This window comes from Cebus imitator, unplaced genomic scaffold (assembly GCF_001604975.1).
Source record: "Cebus imitator isolate Cc_AM_T3 unplaced genomic scaffold, Cebus_imitator-1.0 Scaffold215, whole genome shotgun sequence".
Classification (NCBI taxonomy): domain Eukaryota; kingdom Metazoa; phylum Chordata; class Mammalia; order Primates; family Cebidae; genus Cebus; species Cebus imitator.
Genome location: NW_016107530.1, coordinates 1671015 through 1692233, shown reverse-complemented (window position 1 = coordinate 1692233; position 21219 = coordinate 1671015). Strand labels below are relative to the sequence as shown.

The following is a 21219-nucleotide window of genomic DNA, read 5'->3' as shown; positions in this document are numbered from 1 at the left end:
GAGACCATCCTGGTCAACATGGTGAAACCCCGTCTCTACTAAAAATACAAAACATTAGCTGGGCATGGTGGCGTGTGCCTGTAATCCCAGCTGCTTAGGAGGTTGAGGCAGGAGAATTGCCCGAACCCAGAAGGCGGAGGTTGCGGTGAGCTGAGATCGCGCCATTGCACTCCAGCCTGGGTAACAAGAGTGAAACTCTGTCTCAAAAAAAAAAAAAAAAAAAAAAAGAATTGGTGGACCGTTATTCAGACTTAAGCTGTAGGGAGTGGAAGAGACAGTGCAGTGTCTTAGGACGAGCAGTGGCAGAGTTTTCCAGCCCTAGGTCTGAAGGGACAAGGGGTAGGGGCAGTTACTAGAACTGGGAAAGAAAGAGATGTGCAGGCCGAGTGTGGTCGCTCACGCCTGTAATCCCAGCACTTTGGGAGGCCGAGGTGGGAGGATTGCTTGAACTCAGGAGTTCAGCAGCATGGAGAAACCCCGCCTCTACCAAAAGTAGAAAAATTAGCCAGGCACGGCGGTATGTGCCTGTAGTCCCAGCTACTCAGGAAACTGAGGTGGGAGGATCATCTGAGCCTGGGAGGTCAAGGTTGCGCTGAGCCATGATTGTGCCAATGTACTCCACCCAGGGTGACTGAGTGAAACCCTGTCTCAAAAAAAAAAAAAAAACCACCACCACCACCAACAAAAACACCCTGTCTAAAAAAAAAAGAAAGGGAAAGATGTGCAGAGAGCCCCTGGAGAGGTGCAGTGACATGAAGGACAGAACCGCCCAAGGCCACCTCACTAGGGACATGGAGGGGAGCAAAGTACTATTTGTACTCAGCCTCCCTAATCTCCTGCCCACTGACAGGGATCAGGCAGGTCAGTCTTCTGGGTCGGAGCAGGGTGGAGCAGGTGGGGACAAGAGCTGAGGGGCAAAGGGAAGGTGTCTAGCACAGTGGAGACTTCCCCAAACAAGCCAGGGGGCCTCAGGTGTGCCAAAGCCTCCCAGTGTGCAGGTGGGGTGGAAAGGAAAATGTCATGCTGGGTCTTGAGCTAGGGCTGGCTCTTTCTGCCACTAACTTCTGTGACTACAGCCAAATCCCTCCCTCCTGCTGGGTCTCAGTTTCCCTATGTATGAAACCAGAAGAACTTTCAGCACCCTCCCATAGCACTAGGAAGGCTCACGAGAGTCCTGAGAAGGGGGTCAAATAAACTGTCCTTTTGGATAAACTGGGCGCAGGAGGCAGAGAGACTTGCTGGAGGTCACTGATCACACAGACATGGAGCAAGACTCCTATCCCTTGTCAGGGCCGTTCCCTGAGCCACACCTGCCGTGGCCCTGTGAACCTGCTTTCCCCCAGGGCGGTGGGTACTGCCCATACCCATGTTTGTTTCCAATGATTGCAGCAGCCATGTCTCTCCTGAATGGAACATGTGGTAACAGTAGTTTCACCCAGGCTTTTGGACCTGGCTCACCCCTCCTACCCCACCTGGGGACTTATGGTTAGTGTTATGTCACTGCTTGGCATTTGGGCCTATGGGTCCCACACAAGCTTCAAAGAACTTAGTTTATAAGGAGTTTCAAAGAGAGTCAGGAGGGCTGTGCCCGCTCCTCTGGGCCCTCTGACAATGACTCTGCATAGCTTGCACAGTCGTGTCCAGGAAACCACCTGGAATCTTGCCACCTACTCCAAGGGACTGTGTGCTGATGCCTGTGTCCCAGGCACATGAAACAAGGACTATTTCATCTTATGTTGTATCCCAAGACTCTGGGTCTTTCTGCATCCAAGGTCCAGGAGGCCCACAGAGCCCACCTTGTTGGAACCAATGCCCCTTTCCTTGAAATTGTGAGACAGAGGAGAGCTTTTCAGCTTTGTGCTCAATGGATCTGTTGAAAGTAATGTTTCCGGATCAATTATGGCCCACATGCGTGTTCTCTTTGGCTTGTACCATGTTTTCCCACAAAGGTTTATTTTCACAAAGTGAAATTAACTGCCACAGTTAGAAGTCAAATTGGGGTTTGACTTTAAAAAGCTAGATCTGGCAGCGTGGGCTCAGGTTCCTGCATGAAATGTCTGCCTGGAGCAGCCCTGCAGCCCCTCCCCACACACGTAAGAGACGCGCCCTTCATTTCACCACAGTCCTCACCATGCCCTACTGTCTTCCAGCTGGCTGAATGCCTATTGCCATTTCTCACCACGTTTATGCTGCTGCTTTCTTGAATCAGAGAGTTATGAAAAGGTAAAATATTTGGGGTCCCCACGTTTCTGACAGAAGTGCAAAAGCAGTTTATTTACATTACCTGCCTGCCTGTTTTCTCTGGGTTGCTAATGTAGAAGTTGATCTCTGGGGTTTGCTTGGCCCCGTCTTGTCCTCTGCCACAACACTGCCATGATGATCACCATCACATTATGTTTATTGGCCCTTTATCAAGCTACATACCTGGTGAGACAGGTCAGGGCAGGCCTCCATTTGTCTGAGGGGCAAGGCACTGTGAGCAAAGAAGACGGAGCAGCTGGGGCTGAAGAGGCTCCATCTAAGGCAATGAAGGCTTTGCCACACCCCAGAGGGCTCAAGGGGAGGGTCCTAAAAGACCAGACCTGGGCAGCCTGGTGAGAACAGCCTCGTGGCCATCTGCCCAGTTCCTGGCTGAAGCTGTGGTCCATGTAGCTGTGACTGCAGGGCTTGAGAATGGCGGAGGGCTCAGGCAGTTTGGACAGGGAGGATTGGGATGGGTGTGTAAACCCAGCCACCTCCCAGAAAAGCAGTCTGAGCCTCCCTTTCCCTCTGTCTCACGGGTGTCCAATCTTTTGGCTTCCCTGGGCCATGTTAGAAGAATTGCCTTAGGCTACACATAAAATACACTAACACCAACGACTGCTGATGAGCTAAAAGAAAAATTGCAAAAGAAATCTCATAATTTTTTAAGAAAGTTTGTGAATTTGTTGGGCCGCATTCAAAGCCATTGCGGGCCGCAAGTGGGCCTCAGGTTGGACAGGCTCAGTCTAATGGGAATATGAAGACAGCCCTGGCTCCCGCTGTGAGAACCCTTCAGTCCGAGCATACTGGTTCTCTCCAAGCTCACTGTTCTCACCACACGGCCCCACTCCGGTTTCCTGGAGGCTCCCCCAGAAGACTTTGGCGGGCATATTCCAGGCAGGTGGCTCCTGCCAGGTGCGGCAAGCACGTGGCGCGATAGCGGAATTTCACGTGGCCGTGTTTCAGGTTGCAGTTCACGTCATGGGAACCAGACTTGGCAGTCTGATCACAGGTGCCAAGGAGGTCATCGTTCCAGCCATAGTCTTCATCCCAGACCTGCAACCTCAGGGGCCCCCCTGTGGCCAGGAGTACATCCCCAAAATCCAGCGACACTGACCAGACAGGGTTGTTATTGTCCCACACGGTGCTCGTCCTCAGCATCTGGCCACCAAAGAAGACCTTCACATAGGCATCCGTGGCAGTGATCCAGTCCCCCCACAGGCCCCAGGCTTGGATGACGGTCACCTCCAGCCGGGCCAGGCCCCTCTGCCGAGGGCAGCAGTCCTGGGTGGTGTCGGCTGAGCCATGGCACACGCACTGGCACGGGTCGCGGGAGCTCTTCTGCTGCCCCGGTGGGCACGGCCGGCTGCAGTCCCTCCAGCGAGCCTTGCCCATCAGGTACTGACTCAGGGCACTCCTCAGCGCCTCCCGCCGCGGGTCCTGGCTGTCCAGCAGCACGTGCAGAGGCTCCAGGGTATAGTCCACCAGGCCAGGGCTGCCAGGCAGCGAGTTCACCCAAGCTGAGAACTGCTCGGGCCCGGTCTCGCTTCCAAACAGCAGATCAGTCATGGAGGTGTGATGACCGCCAACCACTTCGGAATGGCGCTCCCGGTAGGCTTGGTGGAAGGAGTTCGTCATCTTGTGCTTCTTCTTCTTCTCCTCACAGGCCTTGGATTCGGCAGAGGAGCTGCCGCGACCACCTATGTTGACCTGGGCCTCGACGGCCAGGCAGTCCCCTACTTCATCGTCCGTGAGCCCTTCTAGGGCCAGCTTGCAGGTGCACAGGGCAGTGAGGGCCGAGATGCGGCCGCCCAGCTCCACAGCCCGGATGAAGTGGGTGCCGTAGTTGGAGATGAGCCTGAGGTAGGCAGGCTGGGTGGAAGCATTGAAGTGGGGGGGCAGGCCCCCGAGGGCCCTCTTGAAGTCAGGGTGCAGCGGGGGTGTGTGTACCACATGGAAACTGCCAGAAGAGAGAGACCTCAGGTGGGCCCAGGGTAGTGTTTCCCCCATTCAATAACTCCTTCAGGACTGCTCAAGGTCACATGGAAGTGGGCAGAATTAGGCCTGGAACCCAGGGGCCTGGCTCCAGAGCATAAGCACCGTGGCATGGGGCTGGCCAGGATGCATCCACTCTCACCCCTCAGGGACCTCAGGGCTCTGTGTAGGTATTTTCTCTCTCCCTTTTCAAAATAACATTTTTTTTCTTTTAAATTTTCTTATTATAAAAGCAGTGATTCTGACCGGGCACAATGGCTCGTGCCTGTAATCCCAGCACTTTGGGAGGCTGAGGTGGGAGGATCACTTGAGCCCAGGAGTTTGAGATCAGCCTGGGCAACATAGTGAGACCAGCTCTCTCTCTCTCTCTCTCTCTCTCTCTCTCTCTCTCTCTCTCTCTCTCTCTCTCTCTATATATATATATATATATATATATATATATATACACATATATATATATTTTTATAAATATATATATATATACATATATATATTTTTATAAAATATATATATATATATTTTTTTTTTTTAAGAAAAAGAAATAAAGAACATAAAAGCAAGGATCCTGCACTGATGGTATCCATTGAACTTTGGAACCTAGTCATGTGGCCTTCATCTGTCCGTTCCCCGGGATTTGGCCCCACATGCCTGAGCTCCTGACAGCTTGGGCCATGCTCTGCCTCTCTGTGGAAGAAACGTGGCCTCCAGGTCTGAGGAATCAGAGCAGGCGACTTGGGGCTGGCCCACAAATACTGTGCCTTTCTCCGATGTGGAATCTGAGTCCCAGACTTCCTCCTCCCAGGGGCGAGGGTAGCCTAGCAGTGTGGCCCAGACTCAGGCAGATGCGAGTATTGGGTGATTGGATGATTGAGGCTCAGAGAAAAGTGAGATGCTCAAGGTGACACACAGGAGACCGGCCAGGTCTCCTGCCTCTGTCCCTCTCCAAGAAGGACTCCATGGAAGGCTGGTGTGCCCAGGAGAGAGAGGGTTGAGTGCTCACTAGACCTAAATGGCACTCTACTGGGGCTCTGAGGCGTGGCCTCACTCACTTTCCCTCTGCTGGGTGTCTCACTGGGCTCTCCCAGATTTCGGACCTCATGGATGAGAGGAGGCCACAGGGCTGAATCACCTGGAGTCAGAGATCCAGGATTGCAGTTTCTTCCTGGTAGAAGCAGCCTCCAAGTCTGATTGGAGGACTGCCTTTCCAGGGCTCCCAGACCACCCAGAGTTTCCCACACCTTTTCCAGCCCCCCACCTGCTAGCCCCAGCTCTCACCTGTAGAAGCGACACTCCACTGTGTCAGTGCTGAAGCTGTACTGGTCCTCGTGGGTCTTCTGGGCTGCAAAGTTAGCTGCCTGTGAGTGTGAGCCGGCCACGGACACATGTACATTGCTGCTGGGCTTGGGAGTCACGTCCAGCCCGACCTTCCAGTCGTTGCGGATGCTACGAGCTGCATCCTGGGCCACAGCTTCAGTGGAGCTGACTTTGGCCCTGGTTACATGGCGCTGGCAGCCAGAGCCCTGGGCCTGCCAGTTGGTGAGTGCCAGGGGCAGGATCTGGAGGGTGCCCTCCTGCAGGGCATTTACACAGAGGGTGCAGGTGCCGTCTGGCCGTAGGAACCTTTGTGTGTCCACTGGAGAGGAGAGTGAGCGCTTGAGGGTGGTCACATCCATACCCTCCCCGGCCAGCCGTGCACCGGGCACGAAATTGTGGTGGTGCTTCCTGCACTCTGAGCGTGCGGCCGTGTGGCAGGGGGCAGGAACGGGCAGAGGCAGCAGCAGAAGGATGCCCAGGAGGAGCAGGCAAGCCGCCATGGAGCTGCGGAGACAGGGGGCACTTGGACTCTGGGAAGCCATGGGTGGAGGGATTGCGGAGGACTGGTCCCTTCCCACACAGCCATGGATGATCAGGGAACAGGGAAGGTGAGGGGCTGAGCTATCTCTTAAGTCATTATTCAATGAATGTCAGAGCTGGAATGTTCCTTACAGGCCTGGTCCAGCCCCCACATTGTACAGATCGGCCCAGAGAGGGGAAAAGCCGTGCCCAGGGTCACACAGCCAAGGGAGCAACTTGCTAGAATTTCCCTAAGGTCTGTTGGGGATCTACGTGGATGGCTCTGTCCCCAAGACACAACTGTGGCTGGTGGGGAGGGGGCTCTGGCCACAGAAGAGTGGACAGAGTAGCTGTAGCAGGTTTGGGGAGGGACCTGAGGAAGCTTTCATTTTGGCAAAATGTCATTTTTGGCCCCAGAACAAGCCACCCTTTGCCCACCCTGACTCTCACTCTGTTTCTCTGTCTCTGTCACTCTCTAATCTCTCTCCCTTGAGCCCTTAACAGAACTGGAAGATAAATGAAGTCCTGTATTGCCCATATTCTTCCCACTTTCCCTTTGGAGCCCTCCCTCTGAGCTTTATGGAAGAACATCGGCCCTAATGCTAGAATGAAAGCTGCCGACCTGGGCACGCACAGTGGCTCAAGCCTGTAATCCCAACATTTTGGGAGGCCAAGGCGGGTGGATCACTTGAGTTCAGGAGTTCAAGACCAGCCTGGCCAACATGGCGAAGCCCCATCTCTACTAAAAATACAAACAGCCAGGCATAGTGGTGGCACCTGTAATTTCAACTACTTGGGAGGCTGAGACAGGAGAATCGCTTAAACCTGGGAGGTAGAGGTTGCAGTGAGCCAAGATCTTGCCATTGCACTCCAGCCTGGGTGATAGAGTAAGACTCTGTCTCAAAAAAAAAAAAGGTGCTGATCTGACCACACCCTTTGATCTCGTGTTTAGAGAGGCCTTGAAGGTTGCTCTTCGGCTCCCCTCCTGCTGCCCCTCCCCTCTTTGCCACTCCCTGCCAAGCTCTGTGGCCTTTGGTTGTGACAGGGACTTCCCTATTGCCTACTATGAGCAACGACTGTCTAGAAGATTCTTCCTTACTTTAAGGTATCTCTGGGGCCTCACCTGGGCCTGTTTATGATCTGGAATCTCCTTTCTCCAAACTTATCCAAACTGAGCTCTTCAAAGGCCTTTCCCTTGGGTACCACAGATTCTAGACAAGAAGCCTAAGGAGAGCCCCTATTATAGCTGGAGCCTCCCTGCCCTGCCCAAAGCCACGACTTGAAGGGTGAAATTCCAGGCAGCACGGCTCGCTCCAGGGAGGCAAAGAGGCCAGGGGAATCTTCATAGGCCCTGGGATCATCCCAGCTAGGAGGCAGGCATGGTCATAACCCTAATCCAGGGACCTCAGCCTTCATCCTGACTCTCATGGTATTCCCTCCCAGAGAGCCTGTTCCCAGCTCTCTTAGAAAGCTTTAATGTCAGCACTTGCAGGGCCTTAGAAACTGTGCACACTACCTCTTCATTTTGCACATGAGGAAACTGAGGCCCAGGGTGGGCACAAGGATGCCCAGTGAGTTAGTGATGGGCACCATTGTGACCCAGGAGTCTTGTCTCATAGGTCAGGGCACTTCCTGCTCCATCAGGCTTTTCTCCTCCACCCAGGGCCCCAGGCCCCCCAATCCCTGCTCTCTCCTTACCTAGAGTCCCATATAGAGAAGCGGCTACAGGCAGACATTCTCTCCCACCGAGGCTCCTGGAATGGTGGTGTCAGCCCCCAGGCAGCCCACTGCGGCTCCTCACCCCAGCCACCACTCACATCACTTCTGCTTCCTGCCCCGCCTCCAGCTGTGGTCACAGGTCCCTTATGCTCTCCCCTCCCACCAGCACCCACCCTGTCCTCAACCCTCATCCGGCCCCCTTGACAGCCTTCAGGAAGCGAGCAGGAGGGCCGGGGGGCTCATCTGCCAAGCAGAGCTGCTGGGGCTCAGGAACCCAGGGCACACAGGTGGAGGAGGACGGGGCACTGAGGACTTGGAGAATCAGCCCTGGTGTTGACGCACAGGGCAGCAGGGCCATCTCCCTGCTTCGGAGGCAAAGCATCGCACGTGTGGGATGTAAGAGGCACCCAGAGGCGGGGCTGAGAGCGTGGGCCTGTGTACCAGGCCACCGGGGCCTGGCTGGCTCGGTTATGCACCAGCAGGGTGGCGTGGTAGGGTTGTTCAGCCTTGCTGTACCTCAGTTTCTTCACTGAATAATTGGGATAGTAGTCAGGTAGACCTTAGGGGTTGTTGTGAACTGTTTGGAACCGTGCCTGGCCATTGGTGAGTGTCAGTGCATGTGGCCATTCCCTCCTCCTTGAGCAGGGGAAGAGAGATGCTGCTCTAACCTTGCCATCCACTTCCTGCTCAGCCTACTTCCCAGCCCAGCCCAGCTCCGAACTCCAAGCATGTTCCCCAGGCAGGGGCTCCTGCTCCTTGCTTGTGAGGAGGGCCAGTGGTCTCCACGCTGGCCCCAGCCCTGCTGGGGTTGTGGGTGCTGGTGAGGGTGGTCTGGTGGGACTAGAGGCCGTGCCTTTTGCACCCGTTGCCTTGCTTGAGGTCAGGGTGGGTGAGGTTTCCATGGGTGGAGTGACTCACTCACAGGACACTGTCTGGGGGGCAGAATCACATGGTTTCTGGGATGGGGGCAGCTGGGTTAGAGGGGAGGGTGTTCTTACAATTTGTTCTCATAACTGTGTCTATGATGGGAAGAAGGAGCCATAGGCTCCAGACCACGTGTGACACCATGTCTCATGGGTCACACCCTGGGGCTCATCCCTTGCGTTTATGACCGTGCTTGCGTCCCTGCTCTTACAGGAACAGAGGTTTATGCTGCCTTCTCGGAATCTGGCCCCATCTTCTCTCCGCGATGTCCCTTCCCTCTTCTAGAAATTGCAGCCTCTTAATCCCTTTCCAGCTCCCACCCATAGCATGACTTGGATGCTGAGGCTGTGAGGATTTTCGTTCCTGACCATGACGGGAAAGCCAGTTTGAGGGACATAGAAATCCCGCAAAGTATCTGCAGGAAAAGAGAGTCAAGGTCTAAACAGGTTCTGATCCCAACTTCACCAGAAACTTACTGTAGGCCTCATGGGGGTAGGTATCAAACCCCTTTCTGAGCCTTAGTTTCCTCATCTACAAAATCAAAGAGAGGACTTGAAATTCTAAAAATCCTTCCAGCTAGTGACAAAATGTGCATTTGGCAGGTTTCCAGTGGCTTATGAAGTGGCTAACCCTAACCAAGAGATGCTGGTGGTTGTTAGGGGATCCATTAAAGAGCCGAAATGACATTGAGGTCAGTGACTGTTTTTGGCTCACTTAACTGATGACGACTGGCCTCCTGTCGCTCTGAAACTATGCACTTGAAATGCGCATTAAGCCCCAAGGTTCAACAAGTGCATAATTTGTTCAATCACTAGACACCATGGTATATGGTTTTCTTTATTAACAACGTTATTGAGATGTAATTCACATACCTTATAATTCACTCATTTCACGTATGTGATTCAATGGCTTTTAATATGTTTGCAGAGTTGTACAGCCATTGCCACAATCAATCTTAGAACATCTTCATCACTCTCCAAAAAGAAAGCCTATACCCCCGGTGGTCACTTCTCATCTGTGGTTGTTTTTTTTTTGTTGTTGTTTGTTTGTTTGTTTTTTGAGATTAAGTCTTGATTTGTCACCCCGGCTGGAGTGCAGTGGCATGATTTCAGCTCACTGCAACCTCTGCCTCCCAGGTTCAAGGGATTCTCCCACCTCAGCCTCCCCAGTAGCTGGGACTACAGGCACGCACCACCACACCTGGCTAATTTTTTTTTTTTGCATATTTTGTAGAGACAGGGTTTCACCATGATGGCCAGGCTGGTCTTGAACTGCTGATCTGCAAGTGATCCACCAACCTTGGCCTCCCAAAGTGCTGGGATTACAGGCATGAGCCACTGCGCCTGACCACTGCTCATTTCTTCACAACACGAATCTACTTTATGTCTCTGTTAATTTTCCCATTTTTGACAATTCATATAAAAGGAATCACAGGATTACATGGTCGTTTCTGTCTGGCTTGTTTCATTTAACATAATACTTTCAAGGTTCATCCATGCTGTAGCATGCATCAGTACTTTAGTCTGTTTCAGGGCTGAATAATATTAGATTGTACGGACATTTCGCAATTTGCTTACCCATTCATAGTTGATGGATGTTTGTGCTGTTTCTACTTTTTGGCTATTATGAATAATGCTCTTATGAGCATTTGTGTACAGGTTACTGTGTGGACATATGTTTCCATTTCTCTTGGGGATATATCTAGGAGTGGAATTGCCGGGACATGTGGTAACTCTAGGTTTAACTTTTTGAGGAAGTGTTTTCTAAACTGATTGCATCATTTTGCATTTCTCTAGCAGTTTGTGAGAGTTCTAATTTCTCCTTTCCAAATCAAACCAAGATTCCACTAGTTCCTTGCCAAACCTTGATTATAGCCATCCTAGTGGGAGTGAGGTTGTACCTCATCGCGGGTTTGACTTGGATTCCCCAGTGGCTAATGAGGTCAAGCATCTTTCCATGTACTTAATGGCCATTTGTACACCTTCTTTGGAGAAATGTCTATTTATGTCCTTTGCCCCTATTTTGAACTGGGTTGTCTTTTTATTGTTAATTGTAATAGCTCTGTCTACATTTTGGCTTCTAGACCCTTACTAGATATAAAATTTGCAAATATTTTCCCCTATTTTGGCAGTTGTCTTTCTTTTCACTTTCTTGAGGGTTCCCTTGAAGTATAAAAATGTTTTACTTTGACCAGCCATGGTGGATCACACCTGTAATCCCAGCACTTTGGGAGACCAAGGCAGGCAGATCACTTAAGTCCAGGAATTCAAGATTAACATGGTCAATGTGGCAAAAGCCTGTCTCTACAAAAAATACAAAAATTAGCCAGGTGTGGTGATATGTACCTATTGTTCCAGCTATTTGGGAAACTGAGGTGGGAGGATTGCTTGAGCCCAGGAGTTCAAGAGCAGCCTGGGCAACATGGCAAGACCCTATCTCTAAAAAAAAAAAAATTAGCTGGGAGTGGTGGCATATGCCTGTAGTCCGAGCTACTCAGGAGGTGGGAGGATTTCTTGAGCCTGGGAGGGCGAGACTGCAGTGAGCCAGGATCTCACCACTTCACTCTGGCCTAGGTGACAGATTGAGACACTGTCTCAAGCAAAAAAAAAGTTTTGCTTTTGTTGGAGTCTAATTTACCTATTTTTTCTTTTGTTGCTTATACTTTTAATATCATATCTAAGAAGTTTCTGCCTAATCTAAGATTATGAAGATTGATTCCTATGTTTTCTTCTAAGAGTTTTATAGTTTTAACTCTCATATTTAGGTCCATTTTATCCATTTGGAGTTAATTTTTGTGTATGGAAAGTAGTCCAACTTTATTCTTTTGCATGTGGATGTCCTATGTGGTTTTGATTTTTTTAGGTTATAAAATATCTACTCTAGATAGAACAGTTCCATAAATCTTGCTGTCTTGGAATGTTCGTGTCTCTCCAAGATTCATGTTGAAACTTAATCCTCAATGCAATAGTATTAAGAAGTGGGGCTTTTAGGAGGTAATTAGGTCATGAGGATTCTGCCTTCACGAATGGGATTAGTGCCCTTATAAAAGGGCTTGAGGGAGTCTGTTTGTACCTTCTTGCACTTCTGCCCTTCCACCATATAAGGTCACAGCAACAGGAGTCATCTGTGCAACAGAGAGCAAACTTTCACCAGACGCTACATCTGCTGGTACTTTGATCTTGGACTTTTTAGCCTCCATAACTGTGAGAAATAAATTTCTATTATTTATAAATTACCCAGTCTAATGTATTTTGCTATAGCAGCAGGGGTAGACTAAGCCAGAAATTGGTACTGGGAGTGGGGTGCTGCTGTAACAAATACCTAAAAATGTGGAAGCAGCTTTGCAGCTGAGTAATGAGGAGAGGCTGGAAGAGTTTGAGGCACATGCTGAAGAAAGCTTGTATTGCTGTGAACAGACTATATTCTAGTGAGAGTTCAGATAAAGAGGAGAACTGTAGAGAGAGCTTCAATCATTTTAGAGATTATTTAAGTGGTGGCAACTGGAACATTGGTGGAAATATAAACAGTAAAGTCTACTCTGATGAGGTCTTAGATGGAAATAAGAGACATATTCTTGTTAAGTGGAAGAAAGGTGATCCTTGTTGTAAAGTGGTAAAGAACTTGGCTGAATCGTGTCTGTGTTCTAGTGTTTTGTGGAAGGCAGAACTTATAAGCAACAAAATAGCATATTTGGTAGAAGAAATCTCTAAGCAAAGTGTTGAGGATGCAACATGGCTTTTCTTGATTGCTTATAATAAAATACAAGATGAGAGAAATGAATTAAGGGTAAAATTTATAGTTAAAAGGGAAGTAGAACTTAAAAGAGTTGGAAAATTCTCAGCCTGGCCAGGTTGTCAAGAATGAGAAAGTGTTTGAGAGAGAAAACCACTGGTGTGGCCAAGTAAATGTTTGATAGGGAGATTTGTATGGATAGAAGAAAGGTAGGTGATATTCATCAAGATGATGGGAAAATGGCCCCCAAGGCATTTTAGAGATTCTCAAGGCTGCCACTACCATCACAGGCCATGGTTTTGTGATCAGAATGGTTTCAAGGGAGGGACCCAGGATGCCTTTGGGGCCTTGGGGCTTGCTGTCCAGGGCTGCATCAAATTTCTACTCCATGTATTCTCACACAGAGCTCCTTGGTCACCTCAAGTGTGGCTAGTAGGCCCAGGTGCAGTATGGTCTACAGTTGTTGCTCCTTTGGTTGCCCCATGGATACCATGCTCCATGGTTGTAGCACCATGCTCCATGCACCCTATGCCATCCTTCATGCCCACAAGTATAAAATCGGATACACTGGAGCATGGTATCCATGTAGTGTTAAACTGCATTGGGGATATGGCTACACCCACCTAAGATTTCAAAGGATGTCCTAGAGAGCCTTGGGGCCCAACAGAGAACTGTCATTGATGTGGGACCACTGCAGATAGCCCCTACTAGGGAAATGCCTAGTGGATCCATAGGGTTGGGACCACCACAGAGAGGCTTCACTAGGGCTCCCAATAGAGCCATGGGGGCAGAGGGACCCTGGAGGCGCCAGACCAGGAGAGCCACCAGCCTGCAACTACAACCTAGGAGATTCTCAGCAACTGGACTCCAGTACATCAGGGCTGCTGCATGGGTGGTGCCAAGCAAAGCCGTGGGGACAGTGCTGCCTGGAAGCCCGACTCCCACCCCAGAGTGTGCAGAAGGTAGTCAAATATTATTTTCAAGATTTACTGTTGTTTGCTCTGTTGGGTATTGGACTTGGTCAAGGCTTGTCACCCCTTTCTTTTTATCTATTGCTTCCTGTTGGAATGGGAATGTCTATCTATGCCCATCCTTTTTTTGAGACAGAGTTTCATTCTTGTTGCCCAGGCTGGAGTGCAATGGTGCAATCTTGGCTCACTGCGACCTCTGCCTCCTGGGTTCAAGTGATTCTCTTGCCTCAGCCTCCCAAGTAGCTGGAATTATAGGGCTCGTCACCACACCTGGCTAATTTTGTGTGTGTGTGTGTGTGTGTCTGTGTGTGTGTGTGTGTGTGTGTGTTTTTAGAGGAGACAGAGTTTTGCCATGTTGGCCAAGCTGGTTTCAAACTCCTGACCTTAGGCGACCTGCTTGCTTCAGCCTCCCAAAGTGCTGGAATTACAGGCGTGAGCCACCATGCCCGGCCCCACCATTGTATTTTAGAAGCACATAACATTTTTATTTCATAGATTGACAGCTGTAGAGCAATATGCCTCAAAGTGACTTTTTTTTTTCTTTTTTGAGACAGAGTCTTACCCTATTGCCCAGGCTGGAGTGTAGTGGTGGGATCTTGGCTCACTGAAACCTCCAGCTCCTGGGTTCAAGTAATCCTCCTGCCTCAGCCTCCTGAGTAGCTGGGACTACAGGTAGGCAGGACCACACCCAGCTAATTTTTTGTATTTTAGTAGAGACAGGGTTTCAACATGTTGGCCAGGCTGATCTTGAACTCCTGACCTCAAGTGATTCACCTGTTGGGAGTTTACAGGTGCGAGCCACCGTGCCCGGCCTGCCTCAGGTTGAATTATACCTTAAATCTTATCCATTTGTGATTTAGATGATACTCATTTTAAAATTTTCATTTCATTTTATTTTTTTAAGTGACAGAGTTCCACTCTATTGGCTGGGCTTGAGTGCAGTGGTACAATCTCACTGCAGCTTCAAACTCCTGGGCAGGGATCCTCCCACCTCAGCCTCTTGAGTAGCTGGGACTATTCAGAATGATATTCAGATGAAATATAGGCTGGACTTAAACTTTAAGTTGATGGTGAAGTGAGTGTTAAGACTTTTAGGGATATTAAGATGGAATGAATGTATTTTGTATGTTAGAAGGACATGAATTTTGGTGGCACCAGGGCTGGAATACTATAATTTTTTGTTTGTTTGTTGTTTTTGTTTTTTGAGATGGAGTTTTGCTCTTGTTGCCCAGGCTGGGGTACAATGGCATGATCTTGGCTTACTGCAGCCTCCACCTCCCAGGTTCAAGTGATTCCCCTGCCTCAGCCTGCCAAGTAGTTGCGATTACAGGCACGTGCCACAGCATCTGTCTAATTTTGTATTTTTTTTTTTTTTAGTAGAAATATGGCTTCACCATGTTGGTCAGGCTGGTCTCAAACTCTGGACCTCAGGTGATCCACCTGCCTCGGCCTCCCAAAGTGTTGGGATTACAGGTGTGAGCCACCATGCCCGGCCTGGAATGCTATAGTTTGAATGTTTGTGTGCCTCCAAAATTTCTGTTGACACCCCCCAGTGCAATAGTATTAAGAGGTAGTAAGTACTAGTCAGGCCATGAGGTCCCTGTCCTCAGGAGTGGGATTAGTGCCCTTATAAAAGGGCTTGAGGGAGTCTGTTAGTCCCTTTTGCCTTTCCACCCTTCTGCTGTGTGTGAGGACACAAGGTGCCATCTATGGAGTAGGGCAAGCCTTCACTAGACACTGAGTCTGCTGGCACCTTGATCTTAGACTTCCCAGCCTCCAGAACTGTGAGCAATACATTTCTACTATTTATAGATTACCCGCTCTAAGGCCTTTTCTGTAGCAGCAGGAATTGGTGAAGGCGGCACTCGAGGTAGAATGCATGAGGGAGATAGGGCGTGATTGCGTCTGCTGGTGTGCACGACCTACCACATAAACTACAGCTGTGACCTGAAATCAAGGAGGCCCTTTAGCAAAACTAGTGTTTCGATGGTAATTATTGTACATACATTAAATATCCAAAATGCAGTGACAGGTGTTGTTTTCTTCACCCTGCGATAATTCTTTAGGGCCTTTTCTCTACAAGTTTGTGAAACTTTGAGGTTCTTCTCCCTCAGCCCTTAACAGTGTTACCCACAGTTCTTGTTTTGCCCTTTGTCTCATAGAATGAGACACAAGAACTAAAGACATCTTTCCTCTTTTTCCATTCTGTGAAAGGCTTTGTAGAAGATTGGCACGCTGTTGGTGTAATTGGGTAGATTTTAAACTACTGGGTCTGTGTCTTTAGCAGTCATAGCTCTGTTTAGGTTTCCTGTTTTGTTTTCTGGTATCAGTTTTGGCAAGTTATTTTTTTCTAAATCCTTCACACTATCTATAATTTCACACTTGTGGGCATGAAGTTGTTTACAATGTTCTTTCTCTTAAAAACCAAATCTTTCTGAGTTGGTAGTGGTGCCCTATTTTGATTAAAGATTAAAAAAAATATGGCTTTTCTCTTTTTCATAAATCAATCTTGATAAAGATTTATACATAACATATTAATTTTTTTAAAGAACCCTACCCTTGGCTTTATTGATTTTTGCTATTGTATTAGTATTTTCCATTTTGTTAATTTCATTAAAAATTTTTTTTTCACTTCCTTCCTTTTCCTTTTTCTTTTTTTTTGAGATGGAGTCTTGCACTGTCGCCCTGTCTAGAGTGCAATGGTGTGATCTCGGCTGACTTCAACATCTGCCTCCCAGGATCAAGTGATTCTCCTGCCTCAGCCTCCCAAGTAGCTGGGGCTGCAGAAGTGTGCCACCATGCCCAGCTAATTTTTTGTATTTTTAGTAGAGACGGGGTTTCACTATGTTGGCCAGTCTGGTCTCAAACTCTTGACCTTGTGATCCGTTGCCTCAGCCTCCCAAAGTGCGGGATTACAGGCGTGAGCCACCATGCCTGGCCCCTTTTCTCTTTTCTTTCGGCTTCTTCTGTTGTTCTTTTTTTAACTTCTGGAGTTGAACCCTTAGCTCATTAATTTTCAGTCTTTCTTTTTCTTTATTTAGTAAGTAAATGTATCTTTAAGTAATCATTTAAGCCTCTACATTTCTAAGAATCTTAACTGTGTCTCCAAAGTTTTGGGATGTGGTATTTTCATAATTCCCTAGCTCAAAAATATTTTCTACGTTTCCTTATAATTTCTTCTTTGGCTTGTAAGTTATTTAAAGGTGTGCTTTTCACATTTTAAATGCTATTTATGAATTTCTAACATAGTTGTATTGTAGTCAGAGGATGTTGTCTATGTGACACCATTCTTTAAGTTTTATTGACATTTTGTCTGTGGTCTACCAAATGTTTAGTTTTGTAAATGTTCCCGTGTACTTGAGAAGAATATGTATTTGCCAATTTTTGGATGCAGGATTCTGTGTTCAAATCTGTGGTCTTTTGAAACAGCTGTTACTGAGAGAATCATGTTGAAATCTTCTACGATGAAGGTAGACTGTTTAGCTTCTGTCTACACCTTTTGTTCTGCCGATTTTTGCTTTGTGTATTTGGAAGCTGCTTTGCTGAACAAAAGTTTAGTAGTGTGTTTTCTTCCATGACTGAACTCTTTATTATTATGTCCTGGCTCTTTTTATCCCAAATAATGCTTTTTGCCTAAATGTCTATTTGATCATGTATTAATAGAGCTATTCCAACTTTCCTTTTTTCACTGTTGTACTTAATTGTGGTAAAATATATGTAACATGAAGTTGACCATTTTAATCATTTTTAAATGTACCAGCTTTCTTTTGATTATTTCCCACCATGAATGTATTCTCTCTTACTTTCAAATTTCCTGTGCTCTGACGTTTTAGGCAGGCCTCTGGTTAACATAATCAGTTGGATTCTTTTTTTATCATCCAGCCTGAGGAACTATCTGTTTAACTGTGTGTTAAGTCCATGTGTATTTATTGTCATTACCGTTCTGATAGAGTTTGTTTCCACCATCATGTTTCATATTTGTTCATTGTCTTGCTTTTTCCTGTGTCCTTCTTTCCTCCCTTCCTTCCTTCTTTTATATTGACTGAACTTTTAAAAAACTACGTTCTTTACTCACTACGAGTTTAGCTCTTACACCCTCTATTTCTGATTATTTGGTGGTTACCCATTAAAATGCTAACAGGCATTCTAAACAAAGTCTGAAATTCTTTACTACTTCCCTCCTTCCCAGGGATACAAAGATCTTAGAATGCTGCTAACTAAAATCGCCTTTTGGCTGGGCATAGTGGCTCACGCCTGTAATCCCAGCACTTTGGGAGGCCAAGGAGGGTGGATCACCTGAGTTGAGGAATTCGGGACCAGCCTGTCCAACATGGTGAAACCCTGTCTCTACTGAAAATACAAAAATTAGCTGAGGGTGGTGGTGCGTGCCTATAGTCCCAGCTACTTGGGGGGCTGAGGGAGGAGAATAATCGCTTGAACTTGGGAGGCGGAGGTTGCAGTGAGCCAAGATTGCACCACTGTACTCCAGCCTGGGCGACAGAGTGAGACCCCATCTCAAAAAATAAATAAATAAATAAAATAATAAAATCACCTTTTGTATTCTGAAAGTGATTTTTGTCTAGAATTTTAGTTCCAGCTCATATTTCCTTTGCTAAATCATTTATTAGTACTATTACTTGATAGAATCAACATTTGTCTGTATTTACCTATGTTTACCGGTTTCTTCGCTCATTTCTTCTTTGATCTAGCTTTCTTTGGGGATAACTTTTCTTTTCTTTTAAACACCCTTTAGAAGTGCTTTCAGTGGGTCTCTCTGGTAGTGCATACTCTTCAATTTCTGCTTGTCTGAACCATCTATTTCATCCTTGTTCTTGAATTATCATTTTAGCTGGTTGGCCCTTTGAAGTTATTGCTGGGTGACTCCTCTTGGCACTTCTAAGTTATTATGCCACAGTTTCTGGCTTTTACTGTTGCTACTGTTTAATTGTCATTCTTCATAGAGAATTTGTCTTTTTTGTGGGGGAGGCTGTTTTTAAGATCCTTTTGGTTTTGGTTTTCTGAAATTTTACTACAAAGTACATATCTAGAGATGACTTCTTTAAATGTATTCTGTTTGGGATTTGTGGTGCTTCCTGAGTCCGAGGATTCACATATTTTAACATTCTGGAAAATATCTTGGCTGTTATAGTGTCATATATTCCATTTCCCTATTTGCTCTACCTTTTGCCTTTTTTTTTTTTCTGAGACAGGATCTTGCCCTGTTGCCCAGGCTGGAGTGCAGTGGCACAATCTTTGCTCACTGCAACCTCTGCCTCCCTGGCTCAAGCAATCCTCCTACCTCAGCCTCCTGAGTAGCTAGGACTACAGGCACATGCCATTAGGTCTGTCTAACTTTTGTATTTTTAGTAGAGAAAGGGTTTCACCATATTGCCCAGGCTGGTCTTGAACTCCTGAGCTCAGGTGATTTGTCTGCCTCGGCCTTCCAAAGTGCTGGGATTACAGGCATGAGTCACTGCACCCATTTGCCTTTTTGAATGGCATTGGTTTTGATTAGTCCTCACCATGGATATATTCTCTCTTACTTTCAAATTCCCTGTCCTTTTCACTCTCTCTTCCATGTCGGTTATACTTTTTTTTTCATTTCCCACTTTTTGTCTTTCTGTACTGAGTTGCCGTTATTTTTCTCCTGTTCTTTTCAATTCATGAATTGTTGCTTCATTGTGCTGATGAATGATTAATTCATCCTTTGGGTTTTAAGATTAGGTAATACACTTACCAAGATGCAAAAATCAAAGTGGTAGAGAAAGATAATACAGTGACTAATCATTCTCTGGCTCTTCCCCCATTTGCTCCAGTCCAACTGACCTCCACAGGTGCCACTGTTTTTTGTTTTGTTTTGTTTTTTCTAATTTCTTTGGTGGCCTTTCAGAGTTTTATCACATAAGTATAAGCAAATGCTAATATAAATATGTTGGAAACAGATGCCTGGTGCCACAAAGAAAAATCAGCACTGAGACAAAGGATCTCTCAGCAAGGCAATCTTTACTTTCTGCAGAAAGTGTGCTCCTGTTAGCCATCTTGCCATGAGAGTACAATGAACAAAGGAAAAGTAGACATATTTATCCCTTATGCATTTGGGGTCATCCTTACTGCTGTGTTTGATCTCCATTGGTTGGAGCCAGACCTCACAATCTAAAACTGAACATGATTGGCTAATAACTTAAAACTTTCTTGAATAGGTAAAGGCAGTGGAGAACAAAAGGAAAAAGAGGAAGAAGGGACAGGAAGTTTCTTGTGAAAGGACTTAGAAAAGTAATAACATAAATACCTTGGTTAAAGTACAAGGGCATAGAATGTGCTAGGTGCCTGTGATCATGTCTAACAGCTACATAGGATAGGGCTTAACAAAGAGTTATTAAGAAAAAGCAAGAAGGCTTTGAAGAAAGTTTTTAAAACTATTATTTCTAACACTTATGATTTATTTTTTAACAAGAAAGGAAACTTTGAAAAGGGACTTTTCTACTTCCTACAAAAGTTTTTAAAATTTTCCTCCTTTCTCATGCAAAGGGAACCATATTATACATCTTGCTGTGTACTTTGTCTTTATTTTTACTTAATGCAGTTTGGAAATCTTACCTTATAGCACATAGCTTCCTCAATCTTTTATTTTTTTTAAATTGTTGCATAGTATTTCATTATATGGATGAGCTGTAACTTACTGGGATAGCATTTTAATGATGGCCATTTGGGTTATTTATAGTCTTTTGCTGTAATGGACAGTGTTGCAGTAAATAACCTTGTATACACCTCCTTTTGGACATGTGCAAGATATCTGTGTATAAATTCCCAGGAATTGAATTGCTGGATTAGAACTTTATGCATTTTCAATTTTGTAATAAATTTGCTATAAATAGCTTCCATGGAGATAGCACCAGTTTTCACTCTTACCAGCAATGTATAAGTGGCCTCTTTTCCATCAGTCTTACCTATGAAATATATAGTCAAACTTATAGATTTTTGTTTAGTTAATTTTTGCTTTTAATGATTTAATTTTTAGTATAATGTAAATGATTTATGTGTATGTAAAATGATTTCATTTTAAGTATAAACTGTTTCATTCTTTTTCCAAATTTTATGACTATAAAATTAAGAAATTTTAAACATGTAAACATATTCATTTTGGGTTTTATATCTAGTCATGCCAACACATAAAGCCTCTGGTGCAGCTCATTCTTGCACCAGATTCAATTTATCTTGTTATACAGCTGAATCTTCCTGCTTGGTGGATTGCTTCTTTGAGGGTTTTGCTTGCAATGTTAGATTGTGAGCTCATTCTTGGCTGCCCTTTACCTGTGGGAATCCTGCAAAGCTTAGGCTTGAGAACATTCCTCCAAAGTGGATTTGCATGTGCTTTGATGAGACACCTCCCAGTTTTACTGACTCAGACCTATTTATGCTTATTTTTTGCCTTGGCATGTTCTGATTCATATAAGTGGCATATGGGAACGTAGACCTATGGTTATGATGTTTAAGGAGAGACCATCCTTCCATCACATTTGAGACTGTATAAAACAAGTTTTTTTCTGGACTCGCTTTCCCAGTAAATAGGTCCTTTTTACAGCCTATCCTTTTATTGGCATTATTAACCCTTTGAGTATTTGTTTTGGTTTTTACGTGGAATGCTCTCAGCTTCCATTCCCTATTCCACAACCCTGCCTGACCTTATTTCCTCTTGCTCATGTGGTCACTGTAGCCTGAGGCCCTGGCTTCCCAGCCAGGCCTATGTCCTCAGGGTTTCAGGGCTGCTTTATCCTCTAGTTTTTCCTTCTTTTTTTTTTTTTTT

The 21219-nt window shown here is 46.4% G+C and overlaps 2 protein-coding genes across 2 annotated transcripts in view; one reads left to right on the top strand and one right to left on the bottom strand.

The window, feature by feature from the left end:
* Nucleotides 1–2246: 2246 nt before the first annotated feature.
* On the bottom strand, nucleotides 2247–8028 carry PRF1 (perforin 1). Its single transcript, XM_017548861.2, has 3 exons — nucleotides 7768–8028; nucleotides 5512–6054; nucleotides 2247–4201 (listed from the first exon to the last, which is right to left on the bottom strand). The coding sequence occupies exons 1-3, from the start codon at nucleotides 7977–7979 to the stop codon at nucleotides 3073–3075; spliced, it is 1884 nt and encodes a 627-aa protein (XP_017404350.1). The 5' UTR covers nucleotides 7980–8028; the 3' UTR covers nucleotides 2247–3072.
* Nucleotides 8029–8059: 31 nt separating this feature from the next.
* The window catches only part of ADAMTS14 (ADAM metallopeptidase with thrombospondin type 1 motif 14), a 130122-nt gene continuing 116962 nt past the window's right edge, over nucleotides 8060–21219 (top strand). The window contains exon 1 of the mRNA XM_017548859.2: nucleotides 8060–8184. The gene's annotated coding sequence lies outside the window, so the exon portion shown is untranslated. The remainder of the gene's footprint in view (nucleotides 8185–21219) is intronic.